General features: G+C 41.3%; 3 protein-coding genes across 3 annotated transcripts; all 3 read right to left on the bottom strand.

Annotated features, from left to right (window-relative positions):
* Positions 1-2274: 2274 nt before the first annotated feature.
* On the bottom strand, positions 2275-5397 carry txnl4a (thioredoxin-like 4A). Its single transcript, XM_034600038.1, has 4 exons — positions 5254-5397; positions 4844-5019; positions 2898-3001; positions 2275-2776 (listed from the first exon to the last, which is right to left on the bottom strand). The coding sequence occupies exons 2-4, from the start codon at positions 4994-4996 to the stop codon at positions 2605-2607; spliced, it is 429 nt and encodes a 142-aa protein (XP_034455929.1). The 5' UTR covers positions 4997-5019; positions 5254-5397; the 3' UTR covers positions 2275-2604.
* A 1298-nt stretch (positions 5398-6695) lies between these two features.
* On the bottom strand, positions 6696-13747 carry LOC117770505 (E3 ubiquitin-protein ligase ZNRF2-like). The gene is made up of 4 exons (XM_034600037.1): positions 12963-13747; positions 11251-11346; positions 8399-8504; positions 6696-7570 (listed from the first exon to the last, which is right to left on the bottom strand). Exons 1-4 carry the CDS (start codon positions 13288-13290, stop codon positions 7513-7515), a joined length of 588 nt encoding a protein of 195 aa, XP_034455928.1. The 5' UTR covers positions 13291-13747; the 3' UTR covers positions 6696-7512.
* A 1235-nt stretch (positions 13748-14982) lies between these two features.
* mturn (maturin, neural progenitor differentiation regulator homolog (Xenopus)) lies at positions 14983-23353 on the bottom strand. Its single transcript, XM_034600251.1, has 3 exons — positions 22754-23353; positions 18143-18265; positions 14983-16522 (listed from the first exon to the last, which is right to left on the bottom strand). The coding sequence occupies exons 1-3, from the start codon at positions 23189-23191 to the stop codon at positions 16415-16417; spliced, it is 669 nt and encodes a 222-aa protein (XP_034456142.1). The 5' UTR covers positions 23192-23353; the 3' UTR covers positions 14983-16414.
* Positions 23354-23565: the final 212 nt, after the last annotated feature.

Here is a 23565-nt window from a genome sequence, read left to right on the forward strand (position 1 = left end):
GGCCTTTGGCCCCAGCGCTCCATATGGGGCCAAGTGACGCTGTACATGGGCCCTGCAGGGATAGGCCAGACAAAAGCATGCCAGACTGTAGGTTAATCTAAGTGGAAAGGACATGGGAGGCCTGGAGGGGATGTACAGTATATGGGTCCTCAACGTAGTCGACAAACACACAAAGATGAGGAAATTAGTTTATTTTGAACAGTAAATCTACTCATTGACGCATTGAGGTCATCCTCGGGCTCCAGCTTTCATACCGTTAGATTTGAAAAAGAATGAATGGCACGAAACCTAAAAACACAGCATTATTATGGTTCCTGAAAAACTAATACTTTAAAGATTGTGTGTTTTTCTTTTTACTCTGGAGCAGCCAAGTGTGGTCAGAGTGTTGGTTTCTCCAGTTACAACCTGACGGGAAGCTGAGAGTTGAGTAGGGGCTCCAGGGAACATGTCAAAACCAGGGATGTACAGTACAGTGGGTTGTGCAACACACACGGACACTGGTTTGCGTTGCTGTCTTTACTATGACTTTACATGGACTTCCATTCATTGTGGACAGCCTAATTAAAACCTCATCCCTCACCTTAACCATGACCAATTCATGTCTAACCTTGAACATCCAAAAACGCACACACACAAACACACACAGACTCTGAGACGGGAGGTCTTACCCCAAGTGACTCCCGACTTGTCTCACTCAGGAGAGGTGGGGAGGTCAGAATATTTACTCTGGAGAGGATCCCTCTCTGTCTTTGGTCCAAACACACTCACAAAATTCAGAGAGAGACCGAATTTGTCCCCTACCACCTCATTTATCACTCAACAAATTGGACTGTGTCTCTGGTGCAGTATGTGCTGTGTGATTATGAGGAGCTGCAAGAGACTGAGTTGACGGTTAAGGGATATTAATGAGACTCATCTACTGATATTTCTCTCGTTCTCTACAACTCCCTCACCCGCTATTTTCTCCTCGCTCTTCTTTTCTCTGCTCTGTTCACTTCTCTCAGTTTTCCAATCACTCTCCCACTGATGGATAACTACGGTCAGGGCTGTGTGCAGATGATGAAAACTGTTGGGGAAACAAAACAAGCAAGACTGAGGGCCTGCAATAATTATCCTGCTCTGTCATTGCCCCACAGAGGAGTGGTCCACAGGGGACTGCTGCTGTTTTGTGTAGACATTGTGGACTTAGAAAACACATGGGGATTTATCCTAAACTGCAGTGATGGTCACAGTGAGAATAAAAACATGTTAAATCAACCCATGAAATCCCCAGCTCTTAAATGGTAACTCACACACCTGCTGTGACACACTCAGAGACAAACACTTCGCACCGCGGCCAACGCTTGTGTGGACATCTCCCCCTCCGGCAGGCGCTGCGCAGCACTGAGCGCCAAAACTAGCAGGAACAAGAATCGTTTCTTCCCAAAGGACATCACAGTCATAAAGAGTAAGCTCAGCCAAGTGGATGTTTCCCCGCAGTGTCTGCACAATACCCTGTAATTACTGTGAAATTACTATTGTTATAGTTCTGTGTGTATGTGTTTGTAAGATATTTATATCTATCCTGTGCTGCACTATAATAATCCACAGGTTTTCTCACAATATTATACCACCTTCACTCATAATAGAGCTTGTGTTACAGTACCTGGACTGCACATACTGTACACCAGCATCCATGTTTAATTTACATTACCAATCTAAATTTATACACAAGTGCCAAAACCTTGAACATAAACCTGTTAATGTACCCATCATGCAACACCTTGGCAATGTTTGTTTTTCTCCATTTATGGCTCTAATTTATTGTAAAACATTGTTTTGTTTCATTTCTTATACCCATTTGTACCCAATTGTTGCTACGTTTGTGGCATTAGAGGTTGAGACTAATTTAAAATTATACTAGATTTCCTTTGTGTGTGATCATACATGTCCAACATTGTTTGTTTGATAGATCCCACACTGGTGGGTTAGATCATCTCAATCTGTACAGCAGACCTGAACATCTCTGACTCCACCTGATGGAGAGTATAGGGCACTGCACCCTCTCTGCACATCATCTAAACATAGATGTTAAAATCATGCTGAGTTTAACACATATTTCTAAATATAATTTCAGAAAAGCTTGTATTTTTTGCCAGATAAATATGGAAAAGCTTTTAATATTTTCCATAGAATTAAGTCGCATTTACTCAATCTGTTGAGCCATTTTCTCTTCCATATTTATGCAAAGGTTTCAATAAAATGCTCTGAAACAGCAAAAACCTACGAACAATCTTTTCTGTAAATGTCAATATTTATTACAACATATGAATAGAGGTCTTGTGTAATGAGTCCGGTTTCTTCAGCACTTGTTTTCACAGAAATAAGTCGACAACTTAATTTGAATAAACTGAATAAAATGTTTATCTCAACACACACACACACACAGACAAAAAAAACACATGGCACAATATCACACAATCCTGGGCATTAATAAGAGTCTTCTTTTCCTGGTAAAAACTAAAAGGTCTCGATTTCTGTAACTTGAGAGTCTTTGTGTTGTGTCACAAAAATGTATCGGAGGAAAAAAACATCTTAAAAAATAAGGAAGGAAAAAAACAAGAATCAATATCTGTATTTTGTAGAATAATCCTTCGGAGACACCACCAGACCTCGTCCCTTTCTTGCTCCTCGGTACACGGTTTCAACAATGTCTATCATCTCCTGCTTGTCCTCCATCGTCCAGTTGATCTTGTTGTTGTTACCGGTGCCCAAATCAATCATGATGTGTTTGTTCCTGAGGACAGACAATAACAATATCATGAGAAGGGTAATACCAGCAACACTTCCCAAGTAATTTAAGTAATAATAATGATTTATGGCTTGATACTGTGCAGTCTAGGCAGTTAGTGTCCTACCTGAAGAAGAACATGACAGTGCAGGGGTCGTACAACTCGTACATCTTGTTGAAGTCGGGAACTTCTGTGATGTCCACCAGGTAAATGACGGCAAAGTTCTTCACCTGTCAAAATATATATTAATATATTATGAGGGTGAGCTTTGCTGACAGCAGCATACATTCAACACAACAGACACAACTTTCTGCTAGAGCTTTTTCTCACTATTCCAGTGAAGTGATTTTAAAACTGGGCAAGTTTAAATATACTTACACACTTTCATATGTTAAATCTTTAAGAAATGAGTTCAATAAGTGAGCTTTTTGGCAGCTTTAATATCTCCGGGAAGCATGAACTGGAATTGGTTTATAAATTGCTGACAGAGAGCAAGAGACATCAGCATAATATCCAGTAATGGGAATCTTAGTTGTAAAATCAGCAGTAAACTGTCAAGAGCAGCGATCACAGTGATGAAAATGGTGTTAAATCTTCATATCCTCTAGCAGCTAATATAAAATCAGCACTAGAGAAAATCTATAGCATCCAAGAGAGGGACCCTCACATGGTTTCCTGGTAACGTGCACATCGATAAGATTGTCAAGCCAAACTGTACTGTAATAAACTGTAATGCTCCTGTTAGTTCTAACCGCTCCACAGCGTATGTGGATTTTACAGTCAACCATTTCTTTAAGTTGATTAATTTTGCAACAGTTGGAGACGCTGCGATAGACAAGGATATTAAAAATGTATAACTCAGAGTGGAGTTCCAATAGGGCTGGTAATAGAAAAACTGAGTGTCAGCAGCTGTTTGAGCATAACGCTATGGGATTACTACAACAACTACAATTTGTGATCATAATAGAGACCGACCGATATGGATGTTTGGTGGCGGATACCGATACTAGGGCATAAAAAACGTGATGCCAATGTAGATTAACCATGAACTTTATACAAGGTTTCAACAAGTTAAATTCAAGACTTTTCTTTTAAGCATGATGAAATAAATTTAAGACTTATAACAAGTATGACAAAGGAACATCAGTGTCCCAGATTTAAACCCATCCCTATATTTGAAGATAAGGTTAAGGAATCCAAGTGAATGATATCTCTCAAAACGCCCGATATCTCTCTATTCATGGTCTGTCCCAAAGGCAAACTGAGTGTCCTGTGATGAATTGTGAACAAGGTGTTTGTGGATTATCAGTTCCACATTGGTTTTGTTTGTTCTTTTATAACAGTGTGCTAATGTCTGAAGAACTGAACCACACTAAGACATTGCAAACCTTGCAGTCCACCGAAACATTTCGCTTAAAAAATTGTTTTTCAGTGTGATGAAATTTAACATAATTAGGACCTACCTGAAGGTATTTAAGATCCACTGAGTAATATTTTACCATATTTAAGACATTTTAATTTCCAATTATCAATATCGCTATATTGTTGGACTTTTTAGGACCCAGTGGAAACACTGGCTATGATAAATAACCATAATTTGAAAAAGGAAAACATAATTAAAACCATGTTAAATTCAATAATATAAATGTTCATACTTTCTTGTTTTTCTTCGACTATTGACATTAAGCTCATGAATGTCAATACCTCAGATTTTATCAGCCAACTGATGAATCGATCAGACTCTACATCACGTTTTTCCATCTCTGCTGATATTTAACAACGATATCAACTCTGTGAACTGTTGGTTGGAAATGTTATATATTTGGTCAATAAATCTGGAAACTGGTTAAACTGAGTGCATTTCACTGGGATTTGACCAGACTGGCTGCTGCTGCTGCTGATGTTTGGTTTGATGTGTTGTCTCTCAAAGTCTCATGTTTACATTCACCCTGATCTGATCACGTTCAGTTGATAGCAGACCAGCAGGTGGTGCTATTGGTCATGTTGAGACGGTTAAACCAAGCTAATGCTAATATCCTACATCACACTGTTTACACAGTAAGAGCTCAGACCTTTTCTGCGATGCTGTACAGGACCTCGTCCATCTTCATGCACGTCGGGTCCCAGTCGTGTCCGAAGCGGATGACGAGCACTCGGTCCTCCTCGGACAGGATGGCTTGGTCAACCTGCCAGCCATTGTGGAGATGAGGGAGCATGTACGACATCTTGACTCCGATCGATCAGCCAGCTGTAAAGCAACACATGTGACTTTAGCTTCACATTAGCAGGTATTTGAACAACGACAAGCAGCAAAACCAGGACTTCAGCTCAGGACTGTAAGTGAGTACGAGCAGTTAGCCTGAACATAGCAGCGAGCTAAGTAGCTTAAAGTGGCTAACCGAGGGAAAAGTCTGACAATGGAGAAGAAAGAAACAACACTGGGTGGAAATGAGCTAAAGTAACAAAGCGACACTCATCTTACCTCAGAATAAAAATGAATGTGTGTGTATGGCGAAGTAAACCAGTGAGTCCCCGGTGGTTTGGTTTTTATTGTATCTTTTCCGTCGGTGCGGCGTTGGCGTGCTTGCACCACGTCATCGGTGTGCGACAGCGACGTGGTTACGTCACTGTACGTGGCCGAGCACGTTCTGGGTTTTTGTTTTGATTGCAGCCATAGACACGATTAAAACATTTAAAAATACAAAATGCAGTCAATGATTAACCGGATGAGTTGGTGGATACTTATAAAAACCTAATACACAACAATCCACTCAGATGAATTGGTTAAAGACGTTTGTGTTATGTATTATACAATGAATTGGTTTTATAACTAACAAAGAAAAAGAAAAAAAAACACCTATAATTTGACCTAAAATACTTATCTTTGCTCCCTCAAAGTACATTATTTAAGGAAGTAACCTTGGTATGAAGACAAAATTTTTTAGAACTCCACTCTTCTCAACTAGTTGTTCTTCAATGTTATCTTATCCTTGTGACTGTTTTACCAAGGAAAAATATACCCTCTACTCATACATTACCAAATACTGAAATACATTACTCCTGAAAACCCTCAGGGTGGCATTTCTTCTGACTGCACATTTAACAACGAACAGAACCAACACTCAGTCGACAGGATCCGTGTCTTGGCATGCCCACCCACAGGGAGAAATAACTTATGTAAACTTCTCTTAGCTGGTCTCTACTTCAGGAATCCTTCTTGTGTTTAGATTCTCTGAAAATACTATTATCAATGATGTCATAAACTATTGTGCCACTTTGTCAATTGCATACAAATCCACCTTAATTTCAAGCCTATGTCTGCTTTGTGTATAAATATCTATTCAACATAAAATACATAAATGAAAAAACATTTATTGATTAAATCACCGTTGTAACTGTCATCTGATGTATTCATATCAGACAGAAACAATGCAAATGTCATACACTGATTTTAAGATTGGAGATCCTGTGAACTAGAATGGCACTAAGAGAGCACATACCTCCGCCAAAGCTCAACAGTCTCCTTATGAAACAACATTTAAATTCACTTGATATGGATTTTCATTTGGATCTGCACCAAATTGCACACACTCGTAAATATCAGTGCCTTAAACATGCCAGATATTTTTCATTAAGATCCATGAATTATTCCCTGAGTAACAAAGATGTTACAAAACTCCCCATCTTACAATGTTAAAGAAAAAGAGAGAAAAAAGAATCATCCTGGATCCTGATCCAAAATAAAATTTTGTAATGGGTTCTTGCCTTACCCATACCACTTCCTTCCACCAAGTTTTGTGGTTATCCGCCCAGTAGTTTGTGCGTGGTTGTCGGACAAACAAAACCAAAAAATAACCTCCTTGGCGCATGTAACATTACATAGTAACTATATATTCAAATACAGAATAGGTGCTTTACAGGAAAGAGACACGAAGACAAAACATTTATTGTTGTGCAATCCATTACAGTACAAATACAAAATACAATGAACCAAGGCTCAAAGGTTAAAGGAAAGATTTCCAGTCTATGACATAGCAGCATATTATGGCACTCCTTGGAGAGTGTGTGAATCATCGTTATATATATCTAACCTTAATTTGACAACACAATCACATTACTGTGGTTCTGAACGGCCAAATGATTAACAAAGTCCCACTATGTTAGACTATTTGGTCTAGGGCACATGATTGTTGAACAGACAGTAGTGATAGCCAATTTAGCAATAAAATAAAGATTTATTTCCTAACTACAATCAACACTGTAATCATCCCTTAAAGCTGATATTGGCATTTCTTTAATTCTCTATGGCTGTTTTTCACATTGCACAACAATCAGCCTTCAGCCATCTGATCAAGTCTTTGAACAGGCACTGATCCAGATCTCTGCTGAACAGAAACTCTTCCACCATGATCTTCAAGTCCTCGCAGCTCAACAGTTCAGCTCCGTGACCCCTCTTTAGGCCAGCAGGTGGCATCAGGAACATTCACATATTAATGGAAACATGACTCCACCAGTGGTTCTTACTTTGAACGTCACACACGGACGTTGAGAGAAACATATCCAAAGTCCATCAAGTCCGTCACGGTTCCGTGAGGCAATATGAAAAATGTTGCACACAATAACGACTAACAATCCCTGAGGAGCTGATGCTCGGCTCAAACAGACAGTGTTGGGATGAGGTTGGAGTCACAAGTTGGGCCACACAGATGTACAGCTGATTGAAACTGTACTCCTGCAGCTCCTAGTCGGCAGGATGCTCCGGACACGAGCGATTCACCTCGAACCACTCATCTATACACCTGAAACAAGAAGAGCAGGACAAGTTGTCGCATGTGATCCGTGGGAGTTTAAAGGAAAAAACATAAGACATTAAGTCTGAGGTATAAGTCGCCAGTTACTTCAATTTTATTGGATTCTGCTGCAACACTGTTTACCCCTGAGACTCCAGAAGTGTTTTGTGGACTAAAACAATTCACCTACCCCTCCATCGGCATAGTTGTGAGTGGATAATGAGGGAATTAAATATTTTCTGTGAACTATCCCTTTAAACAATGGGCTTTTGAGTGTCACTTTAAAGAATGTTTTTAGATTAATTATTTAAAGATGGCTGTAGTTTTATATTTTAAGTACAGACATGAAAATCTTCTCATCTCACTCTTGGACAATTATTCTATAGGAGAAACAAATCCTCACCTACAGTGAGTGAGACTTTTATTCAAGTATATTTTATATTGAGACGCCGGTCAACCATTACAACGATATTTCTCTGTTATTGTAATAATTCTGGAAAAAAAACTGACAATAAACACACTGGATTTGTGCCCCTCCATCCACCAGTGTCCCGAAAAACCTTCCTCTTACTATTATCTAAGACCTGTTCATTTGGTTAATTCATATTTTTGTGATTTCTATAAAAAAGAGTGGGGTTTGTATTAACATTTTTTCTCCCTTTTCTACTGGGAGACAAACAGGTCAGCATGTTGGGTAGAATTTCAAATAAACTCCCATACAATGCATTGTAGAATTACTAGTTCCAGTAATATTCTGTATTAAAGGAATAGTTTGACGTGATTTTGGAAATATGCTATTATTTGCATTCTCGCCAAGATTTTGTGTGTGTTTGTTACCCTTTATGGTAGATACAGAGGCAGGGCAGTCTGGCAATGGTGTCTCCCTGCTCCAGCTCCTCTAAACAGATGGCACATTCCCCAGAGTCTCTGGACAGGATGTCCTCTGAGAAAGACAATACAGAGACAAACTGAGCAAGAAGCTGTCTCGCACACCAAACCCCGTATCAGAGTTTCAGTCCAGGCACTGAATCCTGCCTAACCACCAGTATAACCTTTGGTACCAGAATGTCATCTCTCATATGGGCACAGATGTTTCAAATCCTCGTCTCTGATCAGATAAGAACCGGGAACGTTTTCTCACAGTTTTCTTTTCAATGTCACATGTTAATCTGCATGTTCAGCTGTTACTGGCCCTATACGGTCAACACCTGAGGCGAATGACTAACTAAGACTTTTTGAAATGAATCGCATAAAACAGGAAAAATGTACTCTGAAAATATTTGTAGTTGAAGGATAAAGCCATGATTGTATAAGTTTAACACATCTATTCGCATGTGATAAGCTAAGGCAAAAGCTGCATGCTGTATTCAGTATCTATCAGCAAAATGCATGCTGCTGTGGCCGTGTGCGAGCTGAAAGCACGTTTCTGTACATGCACCAACATTTAAGATGGGGGCGGAAAAAATCTTCTCTTGTTTTTATATACGACAGTTGAGGTCAGGAAGTTTCTACATGCAGAAAGTGCATGTAGAGACAACCGTATGTCTACAGACAGATGTGTTTGTCTTTCCTGTTTGTGTGCACATGGGTGTGCAGAACAGGTGTTCACACACATTCTGCAGGCATGTGAGTGGCTGTGCAGCTGCATCACATCGCTGCGTTTGCTTCCTTTTCATGCTGTTCTGTATAAAATCCTCAAGCAGGTGCATTTCTGTGGATATTAGATCTTCATAAAAGTCAATATAAGGATTAATTAATGCAAAATAAACATTAACTCATAATTACAACCACAGTCCGGTTGTAAAAACAATATGGCAATTTATTATGACTATAAGTACAGTACATTTTAGTACTTGTACTTGATTACTACACAACCATTATGTGCTTATTCTTCCACTCCATTACATTCACAGAGGCAAACACTGCATCTTCGACTCCATTACGTTTAACTGACAGCTGGAGTTAAAAGCTACCTTTCAGATTAAGATACATAAAAAAAAACTATGATGATTATTTAGGATTATAGAAACGATGCATTATTAGTGAATTAACTAAAAAACAATGAATAAGATCATTCAACAATATTCTTTATCATGCAGATCATTAAAAAGAAGTGAACAAAGTAATGTAATAGAGTTGATAATCAGATGATGTAATAAAATATTTATACTGTCAAACAGGTCCTATAATAAATATGAAGGATCACAAAATTATTAACTTTCCTGCCAATTATCACATTTTAATTCTTCCTCTCGGCATCCTGTTGAATACTGGATGTTTTATCTCTTCAGGCCTCTGAAAATCCTCTCTAGAGCCACTGTTTGTTTTTTTACATTCTAGGTTTCTGTAGAAATATGGCAGTGCAACATGATCTGTCAGGCTGAAAACAGTGTTTTGTTAAACTCTCATTGAAGGCTTCAGGTCTGTTTCACCTCTGACCGCTGGGTGTGTTTATAAATGTGCACTGCTGCACCTGTAATCATCAGCTGGAGTACACATCCCCATTACTGGAGCAAGGTAACTAGTGAAAGGAATAGTTCACCCACTTTTAGGCTCCTGTGGTGTCATCCAAGTATCTGCAAGCCCCGACATGCATATTCGACTCGAAACAAGGTAATTTCCAATGTGTTTTACGCCTAAAAGTCCACCAGAAGTGGCTAAGACAGCAGACTGTTAGCGTTTCTGATGGTCCCTGAATGCACCTCGTCGGGAGATATCAGCAGACATTTAGGCTTTAAAACACGGTGTAAATAGAGTCGAATATGAATGTCAGGGCTTGTGGACACTTGGATGACATCACAGGAGCAGTATTGAGAATATTTATGTTTTATTTCTGTCGGTTTTTTTACGTCTAAAGATAAGCCCCTAATATCTTCAGCTGTATTTGATTCGGCTGCTACCTGGCTGCTACGATGTTCACCCATGAAACTCCAGAAGAGTTTTGTGGACTCAAACACTTCACCCACCCCTCCATCGGCATAGGGGCGAGTAGTTAATGAGTGAATTCTCATTTTTGGGTGAACTATTCCTTTAACCCACTGATCAGCAGTAACAAGTTATGAATGCAGTTTTACTTTCAGAGGTAGGGTTGGTCATTTGTTTCTGAAACACTTTTTATATTTTTTGTTGAAATCCTCAACGCCCAGAAAGCCATCAATAAATAAATTCGGAGGACTGTAATAAACAATAAATCATTTCATAGCGTACCTGTCTGTCAAAACCCGACTGGCTTACCCGTGTGCACCCTGCCCGACCAGAGACAATAACCAGAAAGTAACGAGCGAGTTACAGGTTCAGTCAGCTTCTAGCAGTTGTCAGTCAGTGCACATTCAATGTATTTGGGGGCGTAGCTTTGACAAGAGGGCTGACGGGAGGGGGTGGGATATGTCAGTTGCGTTTTCAAACTGTAGCCTGCTCTTGCTAGCTTTTCCAGGATTACCGACCCTAGCTTTAATGAAGAATCTTGCTGTTTTGCTAATGTTGCTTCTTTCCCCAGTGGAAAAAGTCTGATGTTAACCTTCTTAGCATTGTCATTGTCCAGCTTCACATGTTCTCTATTTTGAACCAAAAATTTATCAGTAAACTGAGGAATGAAGGGTGTCACAGGTTTCTGTGGCTGCAAACAAACACCATCTGCTTCAGCTCTCAGAATCACCCACCCTCCTGCTCTTTCAGCCCTGATTACTTACTGTTGTAGGTGAGGCGTGTTTTGCTGAAACACATGAGCAGGTGCTTCTCTATTTCATCCGACTCCATAAACTTGGAGCAGACGGGGCAGTGGAAGCCTGGCAAAAAAAAAATAACAACACAAAGACAAGAACATGAGGACCCAGATGTGGTAACGTCCGTCTCATAACCTTTTATTGATATGTACACAGGAGAGGGCGTGGGACTGTCTGCATGAGCGGAATCTGAAAGAGCCCTACATGACAATACACACCTGCATGCTTCCTCTATCTGTTATAAACAATCTGTAACAATCTGCTCACCTAATCAAACAATCGTTTGGTATCGTTACTCATTACAATCTTACTGTAAACCCCTCCTCAAGCTGGCCTGGCTTCATATTTATTGCACCATGTTTGAGAATTCATTTATTAGATTACGTTCATTAATAATTCCTAATTTGACCCACATATACAGTAGACAGCCTGCACGACCCCGAGCACCGTCTCAGCTGCACAAGGATTAATAGGCCAGGAGCTGCTTGACTTGACATAAGCTGACCTCCTGTTTAACGTTATAACATGGCGGTCAGGAAAAGGACAACAAATGTGTCCTGGGTGCAGGCAGTCATTATCTCCGTGGCTGCTGTGAAACTCATGCTTGTGTCATGTGTTTGCAAGGGGGAGGTGAGAAAATGGAAGGAGCCTGTGGACATAATGTCAGGGCCCATCAAGTCAAAATCACATGGATCTAAGTAGGAAGGATTATTGATGAGGGTAGTAATGATGAGTCATCCTCATTAAGGAAGCTGATAAACTGAAGCGGGAATTAAATTTAGCTGCACCCTTGTTGTCCATGTTAAGATGCAAGATGAGGAAATTGGGAGTGTGTGTCATTTCCAAGAGATCCAACAGCAATATAAGTATACAGGGAAACATAATTAAACTTTAGGTATTTTGTTATGGAGCAAGTGTTTGCTTGAGCTGTGTATTGTTGTGGTCTGGTCTAGAGACGGCTCACAATTGTGAAACTGTTCAGCTTGTGGGTTCAGGAAGTTTGTGTGTGTGTGTGTGTGTGTGTGTGTGTGTGTGTGTGTGTGTGTGTGTGTGTGTGTGTGTGTGTGTGTCAGGCAATGTCTAACCAGCAGGAAGCTGTTATCTGCTGACCTACATTATGCACTCTTCCCTCTCAGCTGGAGTGAAAAACAGGCCAGTTTTGCAAGACAAAGAAGAAGAAGAAGAAGAAGAAGAAAGACTGCCATAAAGAGCAGTGCTGTACAGTACAGCCACCTGTGGGTACAATAAAAGTAAAAGTGCAAAAACAAAGGGCTCAGTCAACGTACAGCTAATACCATATTCCAGATATCATGTGTCAAATGGAAAAGCACAGAGCAGACCTGACCAAGTGTACATTTTATGGTATCTTGTAGGAGTGCCATAAACATATGGTAGCAAACATGAAGAAACATGTCGACTCTCAATGCACACTGGATCCCACAGACAGTATAAAGACCTAGAATTACAGCTCTCCCACATGACACTGTAAAAATTGGAGTTAAATGAGATAAGAGCAAGAACAATGAAGTCAGTATTCATATTTGAAGACAGAAAACATTCGGCTCGCTGTGAGTGCACCCCAGGGACATTAAATATGGCATATTAACAAGAACATCACAAGAGTTGTATGCATTGCTTGCTTGAATTTGTGGATATTCTGAATTTGCATCGAGTCTTACCTCCCAACAGGTGAGGGGACAGGTGAGTCGGTAAGGAACCTATAAGCAGCCTGTGGCCCTCGGGAGGCAGCTGGCCCTCATCGTCCCCATCAGTGCCATCCAGACTCTGATTGAGTACGTGCGACCCCGACCTGCCGCCGGCTGGTATGCTGAGCCCCGAGCTGGTGGGCCCTCCACCAGTGTAACGGATCCTGGGGCCATCGGGTCCATTCGTGTACCTGAACCCCGCGATCCTCTCCCCGCCGCTGGAGTTGCTGGATGGGAGATCGGAGCTGGAATAAGCCCGAGTTCTGCCATCAAATACGGGGCTGCTCTGCTTGGCCCCCATGCTGCCTCAGGCGTTCCTCCTCTTGGCTTTGAGTGCGCGTCTAAGTTTCTTAACCACGACACATGGTCACGGTGAGTCCTGAAGAGCTGACACCAACACAGGAGGTCAAACCTGAACCACGGACAACAACAACAACAGACGCTCGCTTGCACATCTCAAAGTTTCAGGTGCGCCCTGTGCGTAAAGTGCGCACTCACTGACGCATAACTTAATATCCAAATGGTTGTTTTTTTCTTGGCAGAGCCCTTCCCCTTTTTTTCAACAATGGAAAAATAAAAAATAAAATGAAATCTCTTCAGTTCAACGTTTTCAGCGTCTCCGCTTCATGCGAGCACACAGGCGCGTGTGTTGACCCACAGCTCGTCTGGTTCAAGTTTGTTTTTGTGCTCAACTGTGCTCGTCTGCGAAGAAAAATAAAAGTCTGCCCTCCTCCCTGTGTGAGGCAGCTCCATCATAACAACTACAGTCCACCAGAACAGGATCAGCCCGCCTTCACAATAAAAGTATTCCACTCTGCAAAAACAAATGAAAACAAAAAACTGAAGGCTCAGTATCATTCAGTTCCCTATACTGAGAAAACCTTTATGTATAATATCTGTGGCTATTATCGACCACATATTATACATAGAAATATAACAACTTTAGACATATATAATAATAAGTCTATATTCTGTCTCTCGATACAGTTATCGTATAAATATAGTAAATGTATCATCATTTAAAAAATTAAAATGTTATGTTGATAGATATATTCTTGAATCATTACTTATGATGTAGTATAACACTACTACTACTACTACTAATAATAATAATAATAATAATGGGAATAATGATAATAGTTAATAAACTAGTTGAGTCGTTTTGCACAAGCTCATTATATAATTATAATCTTAATTGTGGCAAATATATTATTATTATTGTTAATATTATTTTCGAAATTACTATAAACATTTGTACAAGACCTTCGTAAATCAATAATCTTACGTGTAGTGACGTTTTTATTATGGTTATTGTTATTATTATTATTATTAAAAACCATTTTAGTATGTTTTTTACAAGCTCATCATATATAGTCTTTATTGTAGTAAATATATTAATTATTATTGAAACAATTGCTTTACTCTAAATAAAGGTTTTTATTATTGTTATTATTATTATTATTATCATCATCTTAATTTTCATTATTATTAAAAACAAATTGAGTATTTCTTTTACAAGTGGATCATATATTAATAGTCTTAATTTAAGCAACTTGGTGAAATATTTACCTTTGTAAAAAGTTGAGGAGTGTAAAGTAGCATTATAGGTAAATACACAATAAACCTTATAAACTATGCACTTTGGGACAGTGCAATAAATAAGTAGAAATGGGGCTAATGTATCATGTCTCGTGCTTTCAGTCAGTGATGTAACCGGAACGCTATTCAATGTATACCTCTGATGCTTTTACTTTGAAGGCAGGATGATCGCTTCCTGCGCAGGCCCTCCCAGACCCCAGCTTGACGTAGCCTTGAGTGTGCGCGTCAGGTGGCCCGTGACGTCAACCCCAGGAACACCAGCGGGCTGTTGGCACAGCAGCAGGTCACCGGTCCACTGTGTGATATGAAAGGGCCTCCATGTTGAACGCCTTGTGTTTCCATTAACTCCAGGTCATTAAGAAAGAAAAAATAAAACCCACAGATGCCTGAGGAATGCTCTGTTCACACGGTTTATTGAACAATTTCACACACGTCGGCGGCCAAACAGAGGATACACTGTATGAGAAACATTCAAAGAGGCAATAAAAAGACAGAAACGTTTACAAGCCAGGATAAATATGATACAGTCTTGCAGTGTGGATGGAGCGGTGGAGGGCGAAGGGGGCCTGAAGCGTGGCAGTGCACTGGATGTGACATACAACAACACACTGTCAGTTTAGAAAGAACAGGGCAGGCAGGAGGGGGGGGTCACCACTAATGTTTTCCCTTCCCCTGAGATATCACTCGGGGGGGGGGGGTGGTTGTGGGTGTGCGCTCGTCAAAATTCACGGTCAGGAGGAACCTCGAGAGGCGCAGATCAATTCAAAACAACACACACAGAAGAGAAAGTGGGCAGGGTTTGTCTCGTCAGATTGTGCTCAGAGATGAGGGCAAAACTGTGAACCACAAAAGGCAACCAGGAAGACGACAGGACAGCAGAACTAAGGGTGTCATGTGACAGCAAGACACCCAAACAGGGAAGGGTTTCATCTTCAGCATGAGCCTTTGTTGTGATGGTCATAAGATAGTAACACTGATTAAAAACGTCCCCCATGAAGTGACTTTTAACTCTCGTTTGCACTAAGAGACGCGCCACCAAAATGTGACCTATGTTACTGCAGAGCTGCGAGCGAGGAGCCAGCTATTTTAGCCGTGTGTTTGAAACGGGACCCTCTGAGAGCAGCTTCACCTGAAACTACGTCACAACTCGACACCCTCACTCCTCAGCTCCCTCCGTCTCTCCCTCCGTGAAGTGGAAAGTTCTGCCCCTCTGTTGTTGCGATACACCGCCCTCCTTCCTCGCCTTCTTGCGTCACTCCCATTGCCCCAAACGAAGCCGCGAACCGTTGGTTTTCACCTGCGTATGTTTCGTCTGGCATTCATGCAGCCTCCGTGTCAATAAACGGGTAGACAAAGTAGGTTATCTGTCACATTCATCTCCAGAGCCACGAGGGGGAAGTGTGTATCTGACTGCATTTCTGCATAACAAAGCCAAGGCCGAGGCCAATATTGCTGTGCTGTGGAACTTTAACTAACCGAATGGTGAATGATTATGATTCTTGCATTGTACATGGCTACAGCTCACGTAGCCAGTGTGTGTGTGTGTGTGTGTGTGTGTGTGTGTGTGTGTGTGTGTGTGTGTGTGTGTGTGTGTGTGTGTGTGTGTGTGTGTGTGTGTGTGTGTGTGTGTGTTCAGTAGGGGGCAACAAAGTGCTATGGTGTGCACTCTTTGGGAAGCAAAGCCACTGAGACATTCAAGAACATGGTGGTGCATTTTTAGCAAGTCGACTACGTGTTTGTGTGTGTGTGTATGTGTGTTTGGATAAGAGGCCCAGGGCTCGTGATCAGCTCTACCCACAGCTGCAGGGCCCCCTTTTTGGGTCTCATCACTGCTGGCTGACCCCCATCTGCTGTTGGTCCGGCCCTGGTTCCCCCTCCATGTCAGTGTGGTAATGCTCAAAACTGTCATCTTCTAAGTCTGGAAGACCCAGCAGCTGGCAGAGAAAGAGAGAGACAAGGAGGATTGTTGAAGATTGTGTTAAAATACAGTTCCTTCCTGTCTTGTACAAAAGCTGTTCAATGAGGCCTTTTATCAGCAAACAGGCACACAGGAGTTAGAACATGAACAAAGACCAACGGCCTAATCTCAGCTCAACATACTGTACATGCATTACACTAAGAAACAACGATCCCTGAAAATACCCTCGATTCATTTTTGATTTACTCCTGAAAACATATTGGTCACATTAAAGGAATAGAATGAGATTGATAACACTCTGTCTGTACAGTAAATATGCAGTGGAACAGGGCACAGGAACCTGAGTCCGATGCATTTTATCATTCTATATATTCCAAAAACTTGTAGTTAAAATAGAGTTGAGGAGTGACGATAATTTTGTCGTCCTCTCACTTCTTGAAAAAATGAAAATGAAAATGAAAACGTTGGGTCTTTCCAATCCTGGGAAGACTTCAGGAACAAGGAGAATTTCATCTGCTTGAATTTCAGACAAAAAATACAAACTTTATGTGCAAAGATCTTGAGGCTCTCGAATGACTCACTGACTAATTAACATGTTAAATCTCCTCTGTTATTCGACGCAAAACCAGAGTTACATGTGTGGATGTATGTGGTTTTATGTGCTGTAACGGGTGAGGCTGTTTATCGTTTATTTAAGTTGTCAGATAAACAGCCGTGACCCTGGAGAGTTACTGTGCTACTGTGTGATACAATGTGCTAATCAGTAAACTTCAGACAGTCGACAGCTTTCATGACCTCAGCACAGAGCCAGGCTCGGTGTCTAGCCTTTGTGCTAAGCTGGGCTAACCAGAGCACAGACATGACAGTGGTATTTATCTTTAGGCAAAAAAGTGATCTCTATAAACCCCCCTAACCCTAACCCTGCATGTTAATATACAAAATATTTTGAGGAGGGATAAGATTTGGGAGATTACCTACGAAATTAGCTAGACAGCAATAAAAACCCGGCTTCCTAAAATGTGGAATTATTCCTTTAATCTGAATCATGTTGTTTAGCAAATATCTGTTGACTTGGACCAGTGAAGATTTAACAAACCCCTTAACTAAGTACATTTAAGGGGTATAAGACGTTCTCCTTAAATGATACATTCATTTGAAATCCATCCATAACATATTTGGGGTGGTGTTTTTGATTCACATTAGAGGTTTGAAAGTGTAAATTGATAATATTTACTAAACATATATCTATTCTGGATGTATGTAATTGGTTTTCACAGACTAAGGTTGAATTATTGCCAATTTAGATGTCCATCCAAAGTTTCTTGTTGACTAACAGATAAACGATAGCGCGTTAATATATTGAGTTCTTTTTAATAGATTATTCGAGTGGTCAAAGGGGCAAAAACCCTTAAAAAATGTACATGTGGAATGAAAGATATCACCACATTTTCACTTAACTAAAAAAAATAAAAGTCCTTTGTGAGATGATAAACATCAGATTTCATAGTAGAGTTGGACCTGATCAGTATTGTAAAAGACAGACACACAGCGAGCAGAGGTCACTGTGCTGGTGATGATGGAGCGATGAAGGTGACGATGATGATGATAATGTGTCACCGCTTGTTTGGTTCCTTACAGGCCTGAAGGACGTGAAGACCTTCTCCAGCACCTCCAGTAGAGTCTTCTTCCCGCAGGAGGAGATGTAGTCCTGGGCCAGCTGCAGGAAGGGAAGGCAGTCCTCGCTCTCGCTCCACACGTGCTAGAAACACACAGAAACATCCTTCCTGAGCAATGATAAAACCAAAACTGAAACTATATGTTGGGCTGAATGGTGACATACTGACAACATACAAGCCTGCTAAAGAGACATTTCCTCAAGAACAAACAATGGTGAGGGTTTGCAACAAGATACACAAACAACAGAATATTTACATCGGAACATACAGTATGAGAAACAGGTGAAACACACATAGACATAAGATCTATTCACCAATTAGCTAAACCCCTTATTACAGAACTGGAATTCTTCATTATAGGACTTTTGTGAGACTTATTGCAACCTCCATATTTAAATTAACATCATACACATGTGTACCTGTACAAGACACTTCTTACCCCAAGGCCTGCATATGCTCAATTTGAATCACTTGCACTGAAGGCCAGATCAGAAATACCTTTGCCTTGCATCCTTATTGCCAATAAAACAGTATTAAGAAATGATAAGTTCTTGATATCAGGCATAAGATTGCTTGTTGGATTAAACTAAACTTCCTCATTAGTTCACATATACTTCAAAGCACTTACAGGAAGTGTTAGATAAACATCGCTGCTTCGGGAAAGGCAATTGTAGCAATTTCACAGCACTTGGATTTATTGTTGTTTAATTGGAGTCTAAAGGCCGCACTGTTTGGTTATGTATCAGGTTAGGTTATTAAGGGTGTGTGGCCAAGTGTGGAGAATGATGTGGGGCAAATAACCAGCATGTGTAAAACCAAGCAGATACTCTTACTGGGTCAGTTGTACTGGACGTTTGGGTCACCCAGCATTTTGGTGACTTTAAGGTGAAAATGAATGATTTTCATTGGTTTAAATATTTTTATACAGTATTAAATTGTTTATGCCTTGAATATGGGATTAATTGATAGGTAACTGGAATCTTGCTGTATTTTAACAGATTTCAGGAACAGTTCAAATATTTTGTCTTGGTAGAAAAACCCTAAAATGTACAAAATTACACTGCACATACCTTTTTATTTCTTCAATCCAGGTTCAAATTCATAGGGGTTGATGAATGACAATATTAATCTATTGTAATAAATGCATGTATTTTAATTTATTGCTGTATATGCATGTTTTAAGGGGGTTAAAGGGTTAAAACCCCTTCAAATGAGCACGTTTTTAATGTGTAAATGGTTTTCATGGGTTTTGTGCAATTTTGATTGTTTTTTACTTAATTAATTAATGGATATTTAAGGTGAGCAGTGGAGGAGACACAATTTCATGTGAGAATTTAAGAGTCACATGAGAGTGGTGCAAAAAGCCGTGTGGTTAAAATGTAACCACCGTGTTGCAGACATAGTTGTTGTCGTGCTCTCTCCAGCGCTCACTGTTCAGGGATATTGGCTCCACTTTGACACTGATGGATGGACTCTCACATGAAGGCGTGTCGCTGCAGCACAGGCCTCACCCCAATTTCAGCTAAACTACTCAGATGATCAGAGGCCACATAGCAAATCCAATTGTTCTTGTTTTTCTGCTATGCTGTCTCACATGACCTGGATGACTGAAAACTGCTAAAACGTACCCTGGGGCGGTGTGACAGAGCTGTGATGTGCAGCTGCACAGTTTTCATTGTCTGCCTGGTCTCACAACGCTCCCTAGTGGACATACTAATGCGTTGGGCGTACACAGTTCTGGGAAAAACAAGATGAAATGAGTAGGAATATGTGTGCGCATGTGCGTGTGTGTGTGTGTGTGTGTGTGTGTGTGAGTGAGGGAGAGCGAGAGAGAGAGAGAGAGACAGCATGTGAGACGTCCTGCTGCTACCAGTATTGTTTGAGCAAGAGTAACCAGATCTCTAGAATCCTGCAGAGAGGAGTTATTAGTGAGCCTGCAGCCCAGTGTGTGTGTGTGTGTGTGCGTGTGTGTGCGTGTGTGTGCGTGTGTGTGCGTGTGTGTGCGTGTGTGTGTGTGTGTGTGTGCGTGCGTGTGTGTGTGCGCCTCAGCAGCCCTGCCCCTCTGTCTGTGGGACAGTTCAAGCCAAACCTGCAAACCCATTACACAGGCACAGTCGGTGCAACATATCATGTGTTACAAGCTGAACAGACGCCATGGCTCTCGGGTCATCTCCATCTGCTCCTCCCTGCCCTGTTTGCCCCTGGCACTGAGCGGGAGGAGGAGCTTTAGGACTCATTACACCACAACTGCACCACACTGGTACAGGATTTACAGACTGGGGACAAGGGAAAAACCAGAGAAAACACAACACAGCAAAAAATAACGAAAGCAGAAGCATGGGTTACCTCCACTGAGGAGGGCAACTATTCTACTTAATACGCTATTACGATTTTCATGACATTTTGTGGAGAGGTGCAGCATGACCCAGGGAAGAACCCATTACATTTTGGTGTTGATTCCGATCAGGGTGCAGAACCAGGACTTGTTTTCACTTTGTTTAACCTTGCGAGATTTCAACATTGTCGTTGATTATTCCGAGAATAATTCATGGATCTTGATGAATGGATCCTGATATTGCAGATCAAAATCAAAATTTGTATCTAGTGGATTTAGATGTGGTTTCAAACTGGGGTTGTTTTTGCCTTGGCTAGGGTATTCATTAGGTATTCTAGTTATTCATGGTACAGTTAAGCAATTAGCATCAAGTCATGCTCTGTGGCGTGTTGTAAAATGCTGAGCAGGTCCAGCCGATTCTGATTCTGAGTCAAGGTGGCAGAGAGGAAAGATCTAAGTGACTTTGAAAGAGACGTCATTATTTGGGCACAGACAGATTCAACTGTCTGATGATATCATCTGAACCGTGACTAAAGTGACATCTGCGTTTATATCTATGTCGTCAGTAAGAAGTGTCAGATATTGTATTAAACAGCTCCCACATGATAAACCATGATGCTCTAGCGCTAATGCGACATGTAAGGAAAAACAGAGATAAATGCATGTGTAGGTTAAAGGCCCGAAGGCATAACCCCTGTAGTGAGGGGTTCCAGTGGCTCTGTTATGCAGTGGGCGGCATTTGGCCTCCATGATTTGCTACCACCTGTCCCCTTGGAGGGAAGGGTAACTGGAACAAAAATGCAAAGTTGACCTTTATCTGAGACACTTCTATCTTAAATGACAAATCCCAGAATGACAATGACCCCATCCATAGGGCACAAGGGGTCACAGAATGGTTTGATGAAGCGACTCATTTGTTTTGGGCCCTCACAGCCACCAGATCTTAAGGTATTGCATTGACAGCACCCTCCACCAACATCATCAATATCTTTTGAAGAATTGTGATCATACAGACTTGTGATCATACATACAGAGTCAATGCCAAGGTGCACCGAAGCTGCTCTGGAGATAAAACCAACAGAACATCAAAAATAAAACTCTCAGTGTTTATTTGTGTGTCTGCAAACATTACATTAAAACTGGGGTTTAGTTGGATCATCAACTGGCAACAATACTTTCAAAATTATAAAAATGTGTATTTAAAATCTACACCTATTAATATCTATAGTGCCACGGCACTTTACTCAAGTGTGTTTCTCTACAAATAATAAATACACCCGTCTGTAAAGGTGAATATTATGGACATGCTCCCTGTATTTTAATTTAATTTTGTTGCCTATTTTATTCTTCTTTATAGTTTCATGTGTTCTCTTGTCTTCTTCATTCTGACTATCTGCTGCTGTAACAAGTGAAATTCCCCAGCATGGGATCAAAAAGGTTTATCTTATCTTATATTACCATGTCTTATCTTATCTTATCTTATCTTATCTTATCTTATCTTATCTTATCTTAACTTGTATCATCTCATCTCATCTCATCTCATCTTATTGTACCATAACGTATCGTATCTTATTGTAACCTATCTTATCTTATCTTATCTTATCTTATCTTATCTTATCTTATCTTATCTTATCTTATCTTATCTTATCTTATCTTATCTTTAGGTCAGTGGATTAACTGGGTAGGAGTATCTGGACAGCATTGTATGTGAGTTTGAACTTTTAGGCAACAAACATTTATAGCAATAAACTAATATAATAACATAAAGTAATGCTGTTGATGGAGGGGAAAAAACAAGTTAAACAATAGAAATATATGTTTATGCTATTCTGTTGACAGAATAATTGTCTGTGGGACTTTTATTTTGAAAGTTGAAGGCCTCGTGTTTGTGGGTGGTGTGTTGTGCATGATGGTGTTGTGGGTCAGAGGGTTATCGCAGAGGATTATGATAGATGACAAAACACCATCAACACAGGAATGTGGAGGTGTGTGTGTGTGTGGGGGGGGCACATAAACTAAAATGACATCATCGCCAACACTCCTGCCCAGGACCCCCCCTCCTCTCCCCTTCTCCATCAGCTCATCAGCAGGAAAAACCAGCAGGGAAAACCCCACCTCCACACACACACACACACCCACACACACACACACACAGACACACACACACACACACACACACACACACACACACACACACACACACACACCCAGAGGCCCTGCAGAAAAGCGCACTCACGAAGCTGTCGGTGCCGCCGGGACACAGCACGTAGAACGAGACGCCGGGCTCTGCGTAAAAGTCCAGCCGCCTCTCGTCGTCCTCCTCGGCGAAGATGAGGTCGAACGGGTTCCCGGAGCACCACTTCTCCGCCGCCTCCACCAGATGCTTGAACTCCATCCTCCTGTGCGGTGATCCGCGCTGCGGTGGCCCTGGCTCCGGAGCTTGATCTCGATTCCTGTGGCCGTGGCTGTGGCGACGATGCTTCAAGACGCAGATAAGAGCTGATCGGACAGCGGCAGCAGCTCCAGCAGCATCAGCAGCAGCCTCCACTAACGCATCTCCTCTAGCGCGCCGTCTGCATGGCCCGGGAGCAGAGAGAGCCTGAACACCGCTGCTGCTGCACGGAGCTTGTACCGGTGTCTGGTGCACGGAGCCTGTACCGGGTCTGCTGCTCATCCGCTCTCAGAGCCCCATTCCTCTCCTCTTCCTCCCCACGTTATGAAATCAGCCCGTCGGTCGCATGCATGCATACGCAGGAGGACGCTGGAAGAAACGCGATGACGAATAGAGGAGCCGGGCAGCCGTCCATATCCAGGCCTACTCCCATGCAACTTTCTCACTGCAGCTTCAATGAGTGTTTCATCTGAACCTGCAGCTGACATCATGAGGGAGGCATGACATTATGCAACATGGAAACACTTATATGGAGCCATTACAAATCGATAGATGGATAGATAGATAGATAGATAGATAGATAGATAGATAGATAGATCGATCGATCGATAGATAGATAGATAGATAGATAGATAGATAGATAGATAGATAGATCG

This window comes from Hippoglossus hippoglossus, chromosome 11 (genome assembly GCF_009819705.1).
Source record: "Hippoglossus hippoglossus isolate fHipHip1 chromosome 11, fHipHip1.pri, whole genome shotgun sequence".
Taxonomy (NCBI): Eukaryota; Metazoa; Chordata; class Actinopteri; order Pleuronectiformes; family Pleuronectidae; genus Hippoglossus; species Hippoglossus hippoglossus.